At 38.0% G+C, this 16121-nt stretch overlaps 2 protein-coding genes across 5 annotated transcripts in view; one reads left to right on the forward strand and one right to left on the reverse strand.

Annotated features, from left to right (window-relative positions):
• SYAP1 (synapse associated protein 1) overlaps positions 1 to 8214 on the reverse strand; it is a 17528-nt gene extending 9314 nt beyond the window's left edge. The window contains exons 1-5 of the mRNA XM_027638263.1: positions 7921 to 8214; positions 5046 to 5164; positions 3059 to 3125; positions 1369 to 1442; positions 919 to 1058 (exon numbers count right to left, since the gene is read on the reverse strand). Coding sequence (XP_027494064.1) covers positions 919 to 1058; positions 1369 to 1442; positions 3059 to 3125; positions 5046 to 5164; positions 7921 to 8107 — 587 coding nt within the window. The 5' untranslated portion in view covers positions 8108 to 8214. The remainder of the gene's footprint in view (positions 1 to 918; positions 1059 to 1368; positions 1443 to 3058; positions 3126 to 5045; positions 5165 to 7920) is intronic.
• Positions 8215 to 8400: 186 nt separating this feature from the next.
• The window catches only part of CTPS2 (CTP synthase 2), a 63023-nt gene continuing 55302 nt past the window's right edge, over positions 8401 to 16121 (forward strand). Inside the window, exons 1-6 of one of the 4 annotated variants that reach the window (XM_027638276.1) lie at positions 8401 to 8505; positions 9940 to 10147; positions 12094 to 12264; positions 12518 to 12618; positions 14419 to 14535; positions 15182 to 15307. In XM_027638276.1, the coding sequence (XP_027494077.1) occupies positions 9982 to 10147; positions 12094 to 12264; positions 12518 to 12618; positions 14419 to 14535; positions 15182 to 15307 (681 nt within the window). In that variant the 5' untranslated portion in view covers positions 8401 to 8505; positions 9940 to 9981. The remainder of the gene's footprint in view (positions 8506 to 9939; positions 10148 to 12093; positions 12265 to 12517; positions 12619 to 14418; positions 14536 to 15181; positions 15308 to 16121) is intronic. The other 3 variants (XM_027638285.1, XM_027638293.1, XM_027638301.1) reach the window with 3 other exon arrangements.

The following is a 16121-nucleotide window of genomic DNA, read 5'->3' on the forward strand; positions in this document are numbered from 1 at the left end:
ATGACTAAGAACAGGGGGAAAAAACTATTAAGCAATGTGGTAGAACAGGCAAGGACAGCATGACCAGAGGCTGGAGACAGAGCATCAGAGACAGATCTGATGAACACCTAGAATATGGGCAGATCTTCAGGACTGAAAGCAGGGAAAAGGTAAACAGAATGCGGAGCTGGGGTGGTTCATAAAAGGTGGAAATTTAAAACAGAAAAGGTCACAAAGAAAGATGTTTTCTGTTTTCATCCTTAGACAAGGAGACTAGTGTTGGGAACTCCCACTTCAAGATAATGTTGACTTTTGAAATGAGCTTTAGGAGCAGAGTCTGGGACTGGAAAAGGAAGAACAGTTAGGGAATAAAGCCGTGACCAAGAAGGCCGTAACTGCTCGGACAAAGACCTTTGGATCTTTTAGTTAAGTCCACTAGAAGGAAGGCAGCTCAACGCAGAGCTTTTCCCACTGCCTATTCAAACCCAGTTTTTCTTGCTTGCACTGCTGCCGCTTTGTGACACATTCTTTTACCGTTTCTCCAGTGGGGTCTCTGACTATCTGTATCCACCTTTTTGGGGTGTTAATTACACCAACAGATCTGAACATTTTTGTTGTTGCATTTATCTTTGTTTGGGGAAAAAAAATAATTTTAATTTAGCACATCGGACATGGAAAAATTGAAGGCCTTTCCCATACTTAAGTTAACAGGTCCTTACTGGTTCTGAAGGTGTAATAGATGTACTTCTGTTTTTTCCTCCAACTGCTAAACTTCCATGCACATGCAGTATTCCACACATTTGACATTAGCAGATAAAAAACATACATCGGAAGAACACAAAGAATTGAAGGAAGTGAAAAGAACAAAGGGTGAAACATGAGTATTTACAGAAACATTAAAAGTACAATGATACATAGTTACCAGGAGAAATTACTTACTGTTTGGGAACGAGATCAAATCTCATCCTATTGAGAAGTTCATCTTCTTGTAACATCACAAGTGCAACAGGGTACATTTGATCAAAGTCAAAATTAAACTGCACACCTGCTGGGGGATCCCGCAGAAAGTTCCGTTTGTCCTTTGAAGAACATATTTATGGTCATTAACTGATATTGGACAAAGGACATCCTATTTCACATGTAAGATCAACAAAGCAGTATGTGAAACCTTTACAAAAATAAAAATTATACTGAGGATCTGCTGTGGCTCAAGTTGAAACTGATAGATCTATTTACTATTGCACATGATCAGCACAGTGACACATATAGTAGAAGTATGTTGAAAATACATCATTTAATAATGCCAACCAAACTCACTTAAAAAAAAAAAAAGAAGCTTTAATCTCTCAAAGACAGGATTTCAAATCTTACAGGAAATGAAATACTTACTGCTGATAAGGCCAATATTTGTTGTTGAATTGTTTCTTCTTCATTGCTGTCTACCCAGGGAGGCACTGCGGCTTCTGTTATTGAGAGGAGGAAGATGATTCCTTGAGTATTACTTGAAAACCCCCCCCAAACAACAAAACAGAGCTTACATAAAGTAACATATAGTGTCATAAAAATAAGCAGAGTTATACCACTAGTCCTATTCATAGTTCCTTTTTCTTAAATTAAGTTCATAGCATAAGAGAGAAGCTGTAGAAATGGATCCTTACTTATCAGAGGTAAAAAATAATAATTAAATAGTTTCTGATTTCTGTTGTAAAAATAAAACTGTGGGGATTTCTTTGCACCAGTCAGAACTTGGTGCCTCTTAGTTTAGTTACTGAAGTAGTGCTATATAACCAGCTAAGTTGTCTGCAAATAGCATTTCTTGATTCACTCTGAATGTGTAAACTTTGTCTAAATTAAGTTTGCAAAATAATTTACACCCAGAAGACACCAATTCTTTAACAATGGAGATAAAGATTATAAATTTGTTATAAATTACATCATGTTATACACTGAATAAGCCCACTCGAGTTCAGCTGATTTACATATTTAGGCAGATACTTCCAAAATAGTTCTATAGGCTGTATAGAGAGGAAAATAAACTATTGTAGATGTATAGATATTTATTCATCTTTTCACTGCCAATGAAAATTCAGCCTACAGAGACAACAGGATGCACCTGTAACAGTTAACTTATTACTCTTGTGCCCTTAAACTAACAATGTTTCTTTGCCTGTGCACCTGATATCAGCTAGATCTTTCACCCACATGGATTCCCTTCTGATGCTAATGCTTCTTGCAGTCAGGTCATCTGTTACTCCTCCTTTGGCCAATCTAGCTACTATTAAGAGAGTCTACTAACAGAGACAAAAAGAATTACAGACAACAAGATCACATAAACAATCTTGCAAGAAGAAACCAGATTAACATACTAACTATAAACACCATGAAAAATTTTATCAGAATCCATTTAAAACAGCTCATTTTAAAGATTAACAATAGAGTCACTAATTACTCAAACTGTCAGAAATTACCGCAATCAGGTAAGACATTAAAATTATGAAACTCGATGTGAAAAAACAACTGTGCTTATTTTAAAGTCTTGAATAGATCCACTGATGTTAATAGCATATGGGTGGATAACTTAAAGAATTTAGATCACAGATAATTACAAAGCAAATGATTTATGGCAAAGCAAAAGAGCAATTATGTCTTTAATGTAAGCAGAGTAACTCCTAAAGCAAAACTAATTAAATACTATAGTGCAAACCCTAACCTATATTTTTAATTTCATTATGAAAATGTGACATTATTGCTAAAGCTCAGAAGAAATCAGCATGCCAGTTTTCAATAAATACACAGGTTTAAGATGCAAAACAGCAGCAAGAGATCAGCTCTGCATTAGCACAGTGATCTTTGAGGTAATTTCATAAAGCTGAATTTGGTTAAAAAAGCAAGATAATGTAATACTAGCCTCACTTAAAAATATCATCTTCCTATTGCACAATATGCATTAAGTTGTGCCATAATGTGTTTCATTAAACAGAGCTTTGATAGATTAGTTTTAGCTGTACCTCAACTACACAGCTTCCACCAGGTTTTCACTTATGTGATGTTAGGCACTAAGAAAAAAAGCACACATTACCTGATTTTTTGGTTTGCTGCTCTTGGACAAATTTTTTCTGTTCCTTCTGAAAATCTCCAATAATTGTCTAAAAAAAAAATTAGGGAACCACAATTAAAAAAAAATTCACTCGCCTTGTTTCATGTTCACTCAGCAAGTGCTTTCAAATACAGTGCAGAACTGTATTCTTATATCTTTTTGTAAGTTGAAGGTGTTTCATGTCAATCATACATTTCCCTTTACCGAAACATTTGATTTTGCATTTAAGAAGTTATAACTATTGTGTATGCTTTCAAAATTATATTTATAGTTTTATCAAAATAGGAGGACAAGGAAAAAAGACTGATAATTTGAACACTGGCATACTATGCATATCCACTTACTGCCTTATATCAAATACGGACAACACAGACTGTTTAGACTTATTTAAGCATGTTTTAAAGCATTAAACACCTAAAGATACCCTTGGCCTTACAGTAAGTTTCAAGAGTTGCCTAAGAAATAGATCCATTGCAGTAAACTGGGCTTGCAAAATTGTAAAGCAGAATTTTCAGAATGTCTTCTTAGCTGAAATAACTTCTCCATTTATGTTGTTGACGAATTTTCATTAAAAAAATTACATTCAGAAATATCCTATATTGAATTTAGAATGAAAAATTGGAGAATGGTCTCAGAACACGGCATGCCATAATCTAGAAGTAACAACGCAAATGTGCTGTAGTTGAAAGCAAAGGCAAAAAACCATAAAGCTAGAAACGAATATTTAAACCACTCGCAAAAAACCAAATTTTATGCAGTGAGATCTATGGCTTAAAAAGCTGCCAAAAAGCACACAAGTCTTCAAGCTAAATCCTGATAAATTCCTATAATTCTTTTTCCTTCAGCAACTCAGTATTAAATTAACAGATAACCTTCTTACTTGGATTTTTTTTTATTATGTGGATCAAAAGTACATTAGGCTGTAATATACTGTAGACTGTTGTCAGTGAAATCTGAAAACTAAATGTGATCATAATAGAAATTCAGAAGTGTCATTTGATGATTTATTTGGAACACTAATTACATGAACATGAATTACATCAAGAAATTGAATTTCATCGTATTAAAAAAATAAAAAAAGGCAACATTGTAATTCCCCTGAAGGGCTGTCAGAGACAGGAGCAGGAAGAGGGATCTGGCTGCATCTCCTGTCAGACACTCCTGGAGGCACAGTCCTACTGCAGCTGCATTGGTTTTGGCCAGTTCCCTTTCCCTTCCCCTTCCAAGCTACCCTCAGTAACAAACACAGAACACTACATAGCACTTATTGCCTTTTTTTTTTTCCTTTTGCCAAGTTTGTGACTTAAAGCACTGGAAGAACACTTGCTGGCAGAAGTTAACTGGAGCTGGCAGCCAGGAACACAGAGGGCGAGAGATAAGTGGTAGGGTCAGGGTGAGTAAAAGAACAGGACAACAGCAAGGTGTTCCATGAGCTCACTGGCTCTTCTGAAACTGTACCTGTATAGCTCTCGGGTTTTAAGAGTTAATATCCACTGAGCTAATTCTGACTCTTGCTTCAGAGATGCACTTAAGATACAAGCTACAGCATTTCTTCTTCCAGCTAAATAAACTGGGGGGAAAAAACCTCAGCCCACACATCTCTGGACAGACATTCCCCCAACTGCTTGTCTCAAATTCTTCCAGCCCTTCCTCCTACATGTCATGTAGGAATATGCACAGTCAGCATTTTCCATATTTTCTTTTGGTGTCTCTCCAGCGTATGAACATCCTGAAGGAATGGAACACAGGTGCAGTACTGAGTAAAGCAGGGTGACCATTTTTTGGCAGGTCTACCGTGAATAAACATTTCAAACACATCATTCATCATGACAGGAGATGTACAGTATCTCTTGAAATACATAATATCTTAAGACAGCTTAAAGAAAGGTTATCACATGCCAGATTTGCCACATGTTATAACAACAGTAAGCAAACAGATTTTTCAGAAAGGTATCTAGAAATAAAATACCTTATCAATGATACTGTCAATTTTTCCTTCTTCTACAGACTTCTTTATTGTCTGTGCTGTTTCGGCAACGGATTCGGATATCTTTTTTGTAGCAGCAGTGGCAAAATTGAAGAGGTAACCTTTCACAGAGGAAAAAAAGAAAGACCTGAGAAAAGATCTCTTTACGTTCAGTTCTTTTACTAGATTTATTTTTCCTTCTCTTTAGACATTTGCATACCTACTTAAAAGTTTCTTTCCAAATAACTTAACACAGCTTCTGGCCTACAAAGAACTCCTAAAATTCTATTTATCCTTTTCTAGTATATATTCTTTAATGATGATGATCAAACTCTCTGCTCGATCACAACATTCTGTAAATCAAACTTTCATACACGAACCTTGTTTACTAAATCAAACATTGAAATACTGTTTTCCAATGAGTTTTTTGAACCAATGGGTCTTTCCTGATTTCATATAAGCATTTCAGAGACATGAAGCAATAAATTAACTTAGCCACAGTATTAAAACATATATTATTGTATATAATAATAATTTTATAATATATAATTTTATATTAAAAATTATATATATTTAAAAAGAAAACCAAAATGCACAATAAAATCTCATAAAGTGAAGCAGAAAGTCCATGAAAAATTTCATGCAAGTAACACTTGATATTCCTTCAAAAATCGTAACATACAAGCTTGCTCTTGATGTTTGCCCTTACCTATTTTGCACTGTTTTCCTCTCTTTATCTCTATGGAAAGCACCATGGCCCTATTCACTTATTTTTCTGAATATATTCAGTGTCAAAACAGCAGTGACAAATATTCCCAAAGACTCATATTTTTTGTATTAGCTGAAGTGAAGAGAGGTGGTAGGGAAAGAACTATGTAGTGTGGGCATCTGCACTGTATTATTGGTTTTTAATTAAGGAGAACAAACTTGCAAGCAGCAAGATGTATTTCATAAACCTTCAGAAATAGAACAACCTTCCTTCTCAAGACCTCTCAAAATGTCCAGTTTCCTTATGGGTTAGAAATGTAAGAAATAATCTTACCATGCAAAAAAAAAAAAAAAGTGAGTTCCTTTAACACACAGTTGTTAGTCACTGGTAGAATGAGTTACTTTGGAACGCTGATGTCACCTTTTGGAAAGCCGACTGTTTTTGTGGTGTATAAAATATTGTCTTTGCTATGATATCACCAAATCAATACTGAAATGCAGAGGTCTAGCCAGCCTTTAAGCAAGCCAGGTTTTTATATGTAACTTCTGTTTATAGGCTACAGAATGGTGGCAACCAAACATCCTTGAAGTACTCGCCAGCATCTTTCGTATCTGTTATATGGCTTTACAACTCATCATATGCTTCACATACAAAAAAATGCTTAGCTTCTACACTTTAGATATAAATACATATAGTATTCCCCTTACAAGAGTAGAGGAAGCAGCAGCCTACTGGATTGCTTACTCCGTACCAGCTTTTATTGGTTGTTTCATGTATCCCTGGAAACTTTCTCATATGCAATTGTGTTAGGTGCAAAAGGTGCTCAGACATTTGCTTTCTGGTGACATTCTGGTGTAGTTCCAGTTCTGGCCAGTCCTGGAACCGGGCTGAAGAGCAAAATGCTTTTTATTTTCATTAAGGGCAAAGATATTTTTGAAGTAAGGTGCTTATAAAACCTCACTATGAGGTGGCACTTAGCCTTAGAAAAATAAAATTTATGGTGGAAAACAACACTTCCACTTTCAAATGATCAAAAAAAGTTACCCTCCATCTTATAAATCTATGCCTGTATTAAGAACATGTATGTAGCAATAATGCTATTATTAGTTCACACTGGCAAAACTTTCATAACTTTTATAATGGCGTGATAATGAGCAAAAACTAACATCTGTAAGGCTTTGGTTTTACCAGTAAAATGCTTTATGTGCCAGGGAAATTCTTTATGTGTCATCTTTTCTACATAGCTACCCTGTTTGTTAGCCGTGCAGATGCTTCTAGAATTATGTCTTAAAACAGCGATGTCCAAATCTTTATAAAAAAGCTTTTCTACCACAACCTACCCTGGTGTCACGGACAATGAACCCATGGGTCACTAAACCAAATTTTCGCTTCCAGAGCAAATTATGGGGTGGACTTTAATACTGGTAACAGTCAACACTTATTCTTCCCCTGAAATTCAAAGTACTTTTTTCCTCCTGAACAACCAGAGCAATTAGCAGATTCGAATCAATTTACCACAATGAGACAGGACTAGTATGTGATCAATCTCCACAGGCAAAACTGCTGGAGTTCAGATTGCCCGAGACAAAGCACAGTCAAGAACCATCTCAGATTAACCTCTCAGATTATACTGATCCAGCATTTCAGAGCATCAATTAAAAAAAAAACCTTCCGTAACGACTATAGATCTGTACTTTGGATTACTTTTATCTATGAATCTATAGCAAAGCAGGGATCTTATAGCAAATTACAGCTTTGCCCCATCCCTAGCAGTGTTCAGGGCCAGTCTGGACAGGGCTTTGAGCAGCCTGGTGTAGTGGAAGGTGTCCTTGCCCGTGGCAGGAGGCGTGGAATGAGATGATCTTGAAGGTCCCTTCCAACCCAAATCATTCTATGATTCTATGACAGACGAGTTCAACAAAATCATCAAACCTCATTATTTTCTTATGAAAAAAACCCACAACTTCCCACACCAATTCATGAAGTGCATTGATTCTATATAGACTGACTTATTCTATCTATACAGAGCCCGCTTCCCACAGTGCCAACAGAAGAGATACTTAAGGAAACGCTGCTGCTTTAATAACAACTCTGAAAGAAATGGCAACCGAAAGGCTCGTTCGCAGCCGTTCACTCTGTTCACATGTTAGAGCAGCACCGGACACTCACTGCCGAACCCCTTGGCCTGGCTGAGCAGCGCCTCCGAGTCCTCCTGCAGCTCCCCCTGCTCCTGCTCCTGCGCGGCCGGACCCGCCTCCTCCTCCTCTTCCTCAGGACTGCTCCCCTTCCCGGCGGGCAGCAGCTGCTCCTCCCCGGCCCGCTCCAGCCCTAGCCAGCTGCCCAGGCCGCGCAACATCTCTGGCTGCGGTGGCGGCCGCGCTCGGGGGTCCCGGCGCTGCCCTGCGGAAACCGGGGCGGCCGCTCCGCGCTCCTTCCGCGTGCGCCACTTCCGCCGGGAGCGGCAGCGGGAGCGGGGAAAGGGGCGGGAGCGGGGAAAGGGGCGGAGCGGAGGCGCGCGGGGCGGGAGCGCGCGGCACCTGTCGCGCGTGTGGCGGCTGTCGCGCGGGGAGCCCCGCGGCGCCGAGCGCTGGGCGCTGCCGCGTCCCGCCCCGGCGGCGCTCGGAGGCGCTTCACCTGCGGCTCCCCCGGGCCGCCGCCGCCTCCCCCGGCGGTTCGCTGCGGTCTGGCGGCCCCGCGGCGGTTCCTCGTCGTCGCCCCCGGGCCCCGGTCGGAGCACCCGCCTGTGGCACCCACGTAAGTCGGAGGCTTCTCCCCGCTCGGCCGCGGCGCCCCGGGCGCTCAGCGCGGGGCGGCTCCGCCGGGATGCGGCGCCCGCAAATCCCGGCTGGAGGCGGCGGCTCCCGGGGATAAGGCTGGAGGGAGTAACTCCTGGCGAAATGATCTCTTACTGTGTACGCTTTCAGCTCGCCCTCCCCTACTTCCCACTCCATTTACAAGTGACTTCCGAAACCACGCAGAGTTCTCAGTTTCTATTGCGAGTAAACATCGCGTTTCCTGAGGCTGCTGGGAAATCGCGTTTTTTTTTTTTCCTAAAATCACAGCGAGCTTTTAATTTTGGTTCCTGTAAGCAAGGTTTTAGAGTTCTGAATTGGCATGTACTCAAGATTTATACTTGCTATTAAAATTATCCCCCCTCTTTCTGAAAAGAGCTTTGAAAATGGCTTAGATGTTCATGAAATGTGACAAGGGCATTAGCTGAGTTGTGAAGGAATAGTCTGAAGGAAGTAGTAGGCTCCAAGTCGTAAAATCTGTGCTGTTAGAAAAATTACAAATTAAAATTAAATGACAGGGGAAAGTTAATTCCTGATCATCTTTTTCTCCTGAGTTAAATACTTTTAATGGTTGGGGTCTTCCTTTTGTCCATATTGAAAAGCAAATAGTAGTTTATTTGTTCCTACTACCATAAATGAAAGAGGATTGATACCTAACATTGATACATTCTTTAACTCAGTCTCCTGAAGATCTAGGCCTTATTTATGCTATTTCAGTATAGTAACAGGAAGAAATACAATGTTTATTCACTGGCTACTTCTTACTACCATCCGATGTACTGCTTTGATTTATACTGAGTGCCGTTAGGTCCCATGCAGTTTTGTGTATGGGATGAACTGGGTCCTTAAGTAAGGAAAGATTTTCTTGATCCTAGAGTTTTTGCTAGTTTTTTGTGGTGAGCCATGCTGTCATTGTTCGAAAATTGTTCCGGTGATTAGCCTCCACAGCTGCCTGAATGGAATATGAATTCAATTGTGGAAGAGATACACACATCATCCTGTTTCAGATGGGGTAGAGAAATGTAACTTGTAGACAATGAACATTAGTGGTTTCGTTTGCTAAAAAGTATAAATCGTGAATTGGTAATCGTCCTGTTGGCTTTGAGGATTTCCCACTCAGCACCCCTTTCTGCACAGAACTGGAAATAAATAAAATACATCGACTCAGCCTCTTGTGCACTGGGTGGATCAGCCTCTTGTGCACTGGGTGAAAGAACCTGTTTTGGGACAACATAGATGCTTAGCTTATGTATTGGTGTATAGGCTGGGAGAGGTGAATCCTGCTCCCAGATTCCAAAATGGTCATAGGTCATTTGAACTTCGATTCTTTGTAGACTGAGTCTGTGTTCTTCCCTGACATGAAATTGCATTCATCATAGGTACATCTTTGTTTTAGGTTTCCGGGTCAAGATCTGTGTGTGTGTGTGCTGATTTTCCGATGAAGTACATCCTGGTGACTGGTGGTGTCATCTCAGGCATTGGCAAAGGGATCATTGCAAGCAGCATTGGCACCATTCTGAAATCATGTGGTCTACGTGTCACTGCAATCAAAATTGATCCTTACATAAACATAGATGCTGGAACCTTTTCGCCATACGAACATGGTATGAGGACTGGTGCTGCTCCCTTTTGCATGAATATATGTATTCACAATAATGTGTTTTGGTTTTGTTTTTTAAAAGGCAGTAGTATGGTACTTATTAGTCATTTTAGAATTGTTTTGCAAGTTTATTGCTTACTATATGTTCTGAAGCTCATTGTCTGCTCTAAGTAAAGAGACAGAAGCCTGTTTGTTGATGGTACTATTATGAGCAGATGCTTCCTTTCTATAAAATACCACCTTAATGGGAAAATCCTAGCTGAAAGCCTTGTTCAGTTAATGCTATCTTCAGCTCAACTCGATTAAAACAAATTAAATCATGCTATAAAACTTATTTGAAACTCAAGTCCTCAACAGTTACTTGTGAATGCTGTTCTCTGGATGTCAGTGCCTTCTAGTGTAACTGCCTTCATAAGAATTAGCCTAAGTTCTCATTGTAGTCAGAGAGGATCTAGTCAAAAACATCAGTGAAGCTTAAGAGAGCCAGGTAATGATAGAATTTTCAAGTAGATGCTTAGTTTGGTTGGTTAGCTGTTTAAGCCACCTTGATGGTATTGACTGTGTTGCTGATGAGCTACAAGACAGTCTTACATGCATTTAAAATGTTGAATGTTCCTTCAGCTGTGTGGCTTTTTACTTGTACATTTATTAAAAGCAATGGTTTTCGATGTACCTTCAGCCAACAGACATTTCGAATTATTGTTATTTTTTGAACTTTATTTGCTTACTTTTAGTCCAGACAAAAATTTTTAGAACTGAAGAGAAATGTGTATATCTCCTGAAATGAAAAAAGACCACTTTGCTTTTTAAGTGGAGGAAAAGCACAGCTTGTCAGACCTCTCTCAAAAAGCAAAATTTAACTAGTGCAGTAGTTCTGGACTTTCAGGAGCACATCTGGTGTTACTTAGGCAGTTGAGCAGGTGTTAAAACTCCTGCGATGACTTGAGATTGTGAGGATGTATGTATGCCTTCCTTGGATCAGGTACAGAGGAGAGGGGACACTATGGCATATAATTCCTTTCTTCACTTAAGAGTTTCATACTGCTCATGAAGGAAAATTGGCTTGCTGGGTAGTACATGGAAATTCACATGCACCAGAATGGAGATCCTCTTCTGTTAACATTTTGGCAGAAATATGATTGAGTCAAAGAATTTCAGTTTAGAAATTCCTAGTTATTTAAAGAGGTTTTTAACAATGTATTTTTTTTATTCTTCCAAGACCTGCATAAGAGAAATGTTGGTTCCGTTCTACATCTGTTGGCTCAAATCATTTGTTGGCTGAAATGATGACTTAATGTGGAGGAGATACTAAGTGCCTCACAGAATCAGGCATAAATCTTCCTCTCTGTTGTACACATTGGGATGATTTGTTAGGACAAATCATGGACACAGTGAACCAAATACACAGGAGGGAACAACTGAATAAGAAACAGTGATCATGTTTAAAGAAACATATTCATCACAACTTTACTCCTGATCCATGCCTTAATCACTAGAATAGATCCAAAGAACAAGAATTTATGGTGAAACACTTTGAACATGTATAATTCATGCTTATAAAAACACAGGTTTTGTCTCCTACAAGTAAATTAATATTTTGTTGCTGATTTATGGTTCTTGGAGATTGTTTCCTTCTGATGATGGTGCTGTTGAAATGCTGGTTAAATATTTATAAGTCACTTAAATATTTTGGCAATACAACTTTTATTTATTTGCAAAACTGTATGTGTCTGAGGGACAGACATTGGATGTAAAACTAATGACTTGGATATTAAGTCACACAAAATGGCAATATAGATTGGGTTGCAGTATGTGCTTTATTGATGAGTTGTTCTGTCATTTAAAAGAAAAATTCTTCTGTTTTAAGACATTTGTGGTATTCCTGCTGGGTGTTTAATAATTTCTGATTTTTTTATTGTTTTTCTGTATGTTTTCACTTTCTTTTTTCAGGTGAGGTTTTTGTACTGAATGATGGTGGAGAAGTTGACTTGGATTTGGGAAATTATGAGAGATTTTTGGACATCAATCTCTATAAAGATAACAATATCACCACTGGAAAGATATATCAGCATGTCATTAATAAAGAAAGACATGGTGATTACCTGGGGAAAACCGTTCAAGGTAATATTCAGTCTTCACAAAAGAAGTGATCAGCTAGAACAGGCTGCTCCTTGCTGTACCATCTTACTTTCTCCCTTCCAACAGAAGTGGGCATATTCCTGTAACATTTGGGTTCTGGGCTCAAGGAAAGGAGGAATAGAGAAAGGACCTAGCAGTTTCCTCTTGACTTGCTGTTCATTTTTCCCCCTTTGCATGCAAAAATTCAAGTAACCTACAGTAAGCTAGGCTTACCTTCTTTGGTTTTGTCTTGTAGTTGTTCCACACATCACTGATGCAGTTCAGGAATGGGTAATGAATCAGGCAAAAGTTCCGGTGGATGATGACAGACAGGAGCCACAAATTTGTGTAATTGAGGCAAGTATGGAACTTTTTAGGTTATATATCTGCAGTGAGCATAAAATACTAGCTTGCTTTCTCTTTGCTCCATATGCTGAAAAGGTCAGACTGAAGTTTTCTGGAGAGCAGCAATGTAAAGACACATTTTATATTCTTTAGTTTGTTCTGAAAGTGATAAGCGTGGTCTTATCCCTACAACTTCCATTTGACTAAATCCATTTTAGACTACTGCTGAAACTGAGCTGCCTAAGAGTTTATTAACTTATGGAATTAAAGCAGACAGGTACTGTAATGTGAACTGCCTATTCCAAGATCCAGGCATTTGACTGAAGCTTTTTACTGCTAACAGTATTGAGAAAACTTGTGTATTACTTGAAATCTCCTGTGGTCAACAGGAGTAACATTCTAGCTTTCCGTAAGAATTCAAATGCCCATCTTGTTGCTTGTGGTCATGTTTAAAGGCATAGATTTAAATAATGTGTAAGTTAGTTTCCCACTTTCTGCTGTTATCTTTAAGACCTTTGACAGCAACCTTTTTAATCACTTAACCTGCTGATGTTCTGCACAATGGAAACAACAAATTTTCCCCACCCATAGTAGGGCAGTGAGAGGAGGAAAGACACTAATTGCTAGTATTACTATTACAGCAGACAATACTGGAAAAGATTATACTTGAGAATTTGACAGAAGAATATGTCATAGATTTAATACCAGAAGTGACCAGCATAATCAATAGTGCAATAAACTTTATGACCCGGGCAGCAGAATTGCTCAGTATTTCTTAGGCAGAAGAATCTGTTTTGATTCAAATATACTCACCAGTATAACTATAGATCTTTTTTATGATGTGCACAGTGAGAGTCAAACATTTAATTTAAAACAAATATGAAAAAGGTAAATACAGAAGTTGCACAAGAACATAAATGAGTGATGGTCTTATCAACCCTTTAACGTCAGTCTTGATTTTGTGTTTTCTCCATATAAGAGGTTTATTTTCTTTTCTTGTTATACACTTGTACCTCCAGCCTGTTAAAAATATTTTTTGTCAGTACTCTGAGAATAATTTTTCCATGGCAAAATCCTGAAGGAGTTAGACTGAACATGTGTACCATGTACAAATGTAATTATCACAAGTTTTTCTGATACTGGATGAACACAAATGTGCAATTCTGTCAAAAACCACTTGGTGGCACAGAAAGATCATTCTGAAACACAACTGTTCTGTCAGACTTTTGTGTTAAACTGCGTTATTTAGCGCTTAGTCTACTATAGCTCTATCTGTCTTTGAAAGACATCTAATTTCTGTCTTTATAAATAAGTTTTGGCATGGACTTAGTCTTGCATTTTGGTTTGGTGATAAATATTTTGTGAAAAACATTTATTGATGTTGGAAAGCCATGGTGATGGTGGGAAATGTCTGTATCTTGTTGATCACAACTGCTTATTAATCTGACAGGAAAATAAAGGTCTTCTGCACAAAAACCTTCACATCAGCTTAACTGTTGATTACTGGTTCACCTTTGATGGCAGTGTGAAAGCATGTATTATTCAGTAGCACCAAACATCTTCCTATGGGAAGCTTATGTATTTGGTGTAAAATGATTATAACAAAACTGGAAAGTTGTTTAATGTTTTCCACAAGAAACAAAATGTGCAGAGTAGATAAGGGTTCTTTTCAGAGTGTGCCTGCAAATTTCAATTGTCAGGTTTTTTTAAGACAAAAATTTCAGAAAACGTGTTGAAGTATGTAAGAGAGACTTTTTTTTTCTCTTTTGTTTTTTCTTTCTACCACTGACATATCTAAGCTTTACTTTTCAGCTGGGTGGAACCATTGGAGATATTGAAGGAATGCCATTTGTTGAAGCATTTAGACAGTTTCAGTTCAAAGCAAAAAGAGAAAACTTTTGTAACATCCATGTTAGCCTAGTACCACAGGTAAGTTATAAGAATTAATAAAATAAATTTCACTCTGTATTGGGCTTTGTATTTGTTTACTTGTCCCATTAACCCTTTTATGCTGGAGTCCAGTCAAGACCACTACAACTCTTTGTACAGGGCTAAAAGTACTTTTTCATTTGAACTCCAAATTTTACTTCACGAGATGTAAGTATTCATTGAGGAGATTTTTGTAAGCCAAGGTTGGTAATGATGATGTGATTTCACTTGTACAGATAAAAAGGTTCTTATTATTAACTACAGCTATGGATTGATCAGCAGTTGGTAGGATTAATTCTGTGTATTTGAAAACAGAATTATTTACTACATATGAATATTTTCAAAGACAGTCACTGGAGGCTTTGTGCTGTGTTCGACACTCTCCATTTATTAGCAAAATCCAATTTTTTGAACATTATTATTCTTCTTCCCGAGTCAATTATATTGAAACTTTTCTCTGAAAGAAAAAAAGGACAAAATAAGCCTGACCTGAATTAGGGTCTTCAGAGTATTTCTTAGAAATGTCACCACTGTTAATTACTTTTATGTTTCTGGCATATTGTGGCTCTGTTTGGATATGTTTATGTCCTGAAAATATTACTTGCAATGGATTTTCTCTTTTAATCTGTAACTGTTTTCTTAGTAGAGGTTGGTTGTTTATTCAAGCTTTCAAACTGTGCCTTTCCAGCCTAACGCCACTGGTGAACAGAAGACAAAACCAACACAGAACAGTGTTCGAGCACTGAGGGGTCTAGGCTTGTCTCCAGATTTGGTGAGTCAGTAAATACAGATTTTTTTTATTGATGGTTCATCTGAAAATGTCCTTGCATAACCGATGTTCAAAGAATAAGCCTTAGTCTCTGAGGAGAAACAAGAAGTGCAAAATATGTGCTGTGTTGCTTCACTAAAGCCACAGGAAATCAAATTACTCAAGTTGACTCAAAGTTAACTTAATTGAACTAACTCCTTACAATATCTTGGGATTGTAGCTATGTTCTTTTAAAGATATCTTTTTGCAAATATAATTCTTCACTGCTAAAAATAATCTGAAATCTCAGTTTGCTTTGTGGGAAGAACTAGAATGTTTCTGTCTCCTAACATTCTCACAGATTTCTTTTTATGCGTGATTAAGAATAAGCAATATGTATGTCCTCAAAAAGGAAAAATGATTCTTAAAAATATAGTCACACAATTAAATTCTGTGTTGTGCTTCTCTCTGATTTTTTTGAGCTCTTGCATTTTACACGTACGAATGAGTGTTTTTATAACTACAAAACCAATGGATTTATAAACAGGATATATGAAGGATGTGTTTAACTTCCAGTTGTTGTGACTTGGTGATTGTATTCGTCTTGTGAAGGGAAGGACTTTTATTAATGCAATGCAGTATTCGAAGCTTCAGAGCCTAAATTTCAAGATCCCTCTTGAGGTACTAATTGCGTAGGGAAAGTTGCATGTCGTTTTTGAAGGCCGTTAAGATAATTGCCAGTGCCTGACTTCTCCCTCCCCCTCCCCACTCAGAAAATAAAAATTTTTAAAAAGCCTTTTAAGTGGGTGTGTGTAATAAAAAGAAAAGAGACAAATGT

The sequence above is a fragment of the Corapipo altera genome, unplaced genomic scaffold, assembly GCF_003945725.1.
Source record: "Corapipo altera isolate COAL_440 unplaced genomic scaffold, ASM394572v1 0, whole genome shotgun sequence".
NCBI lineage: Eukaryota > Metazoa > Chordata > Aves > Passeriformes > Pipridae > Corapipo > Corapipo altera.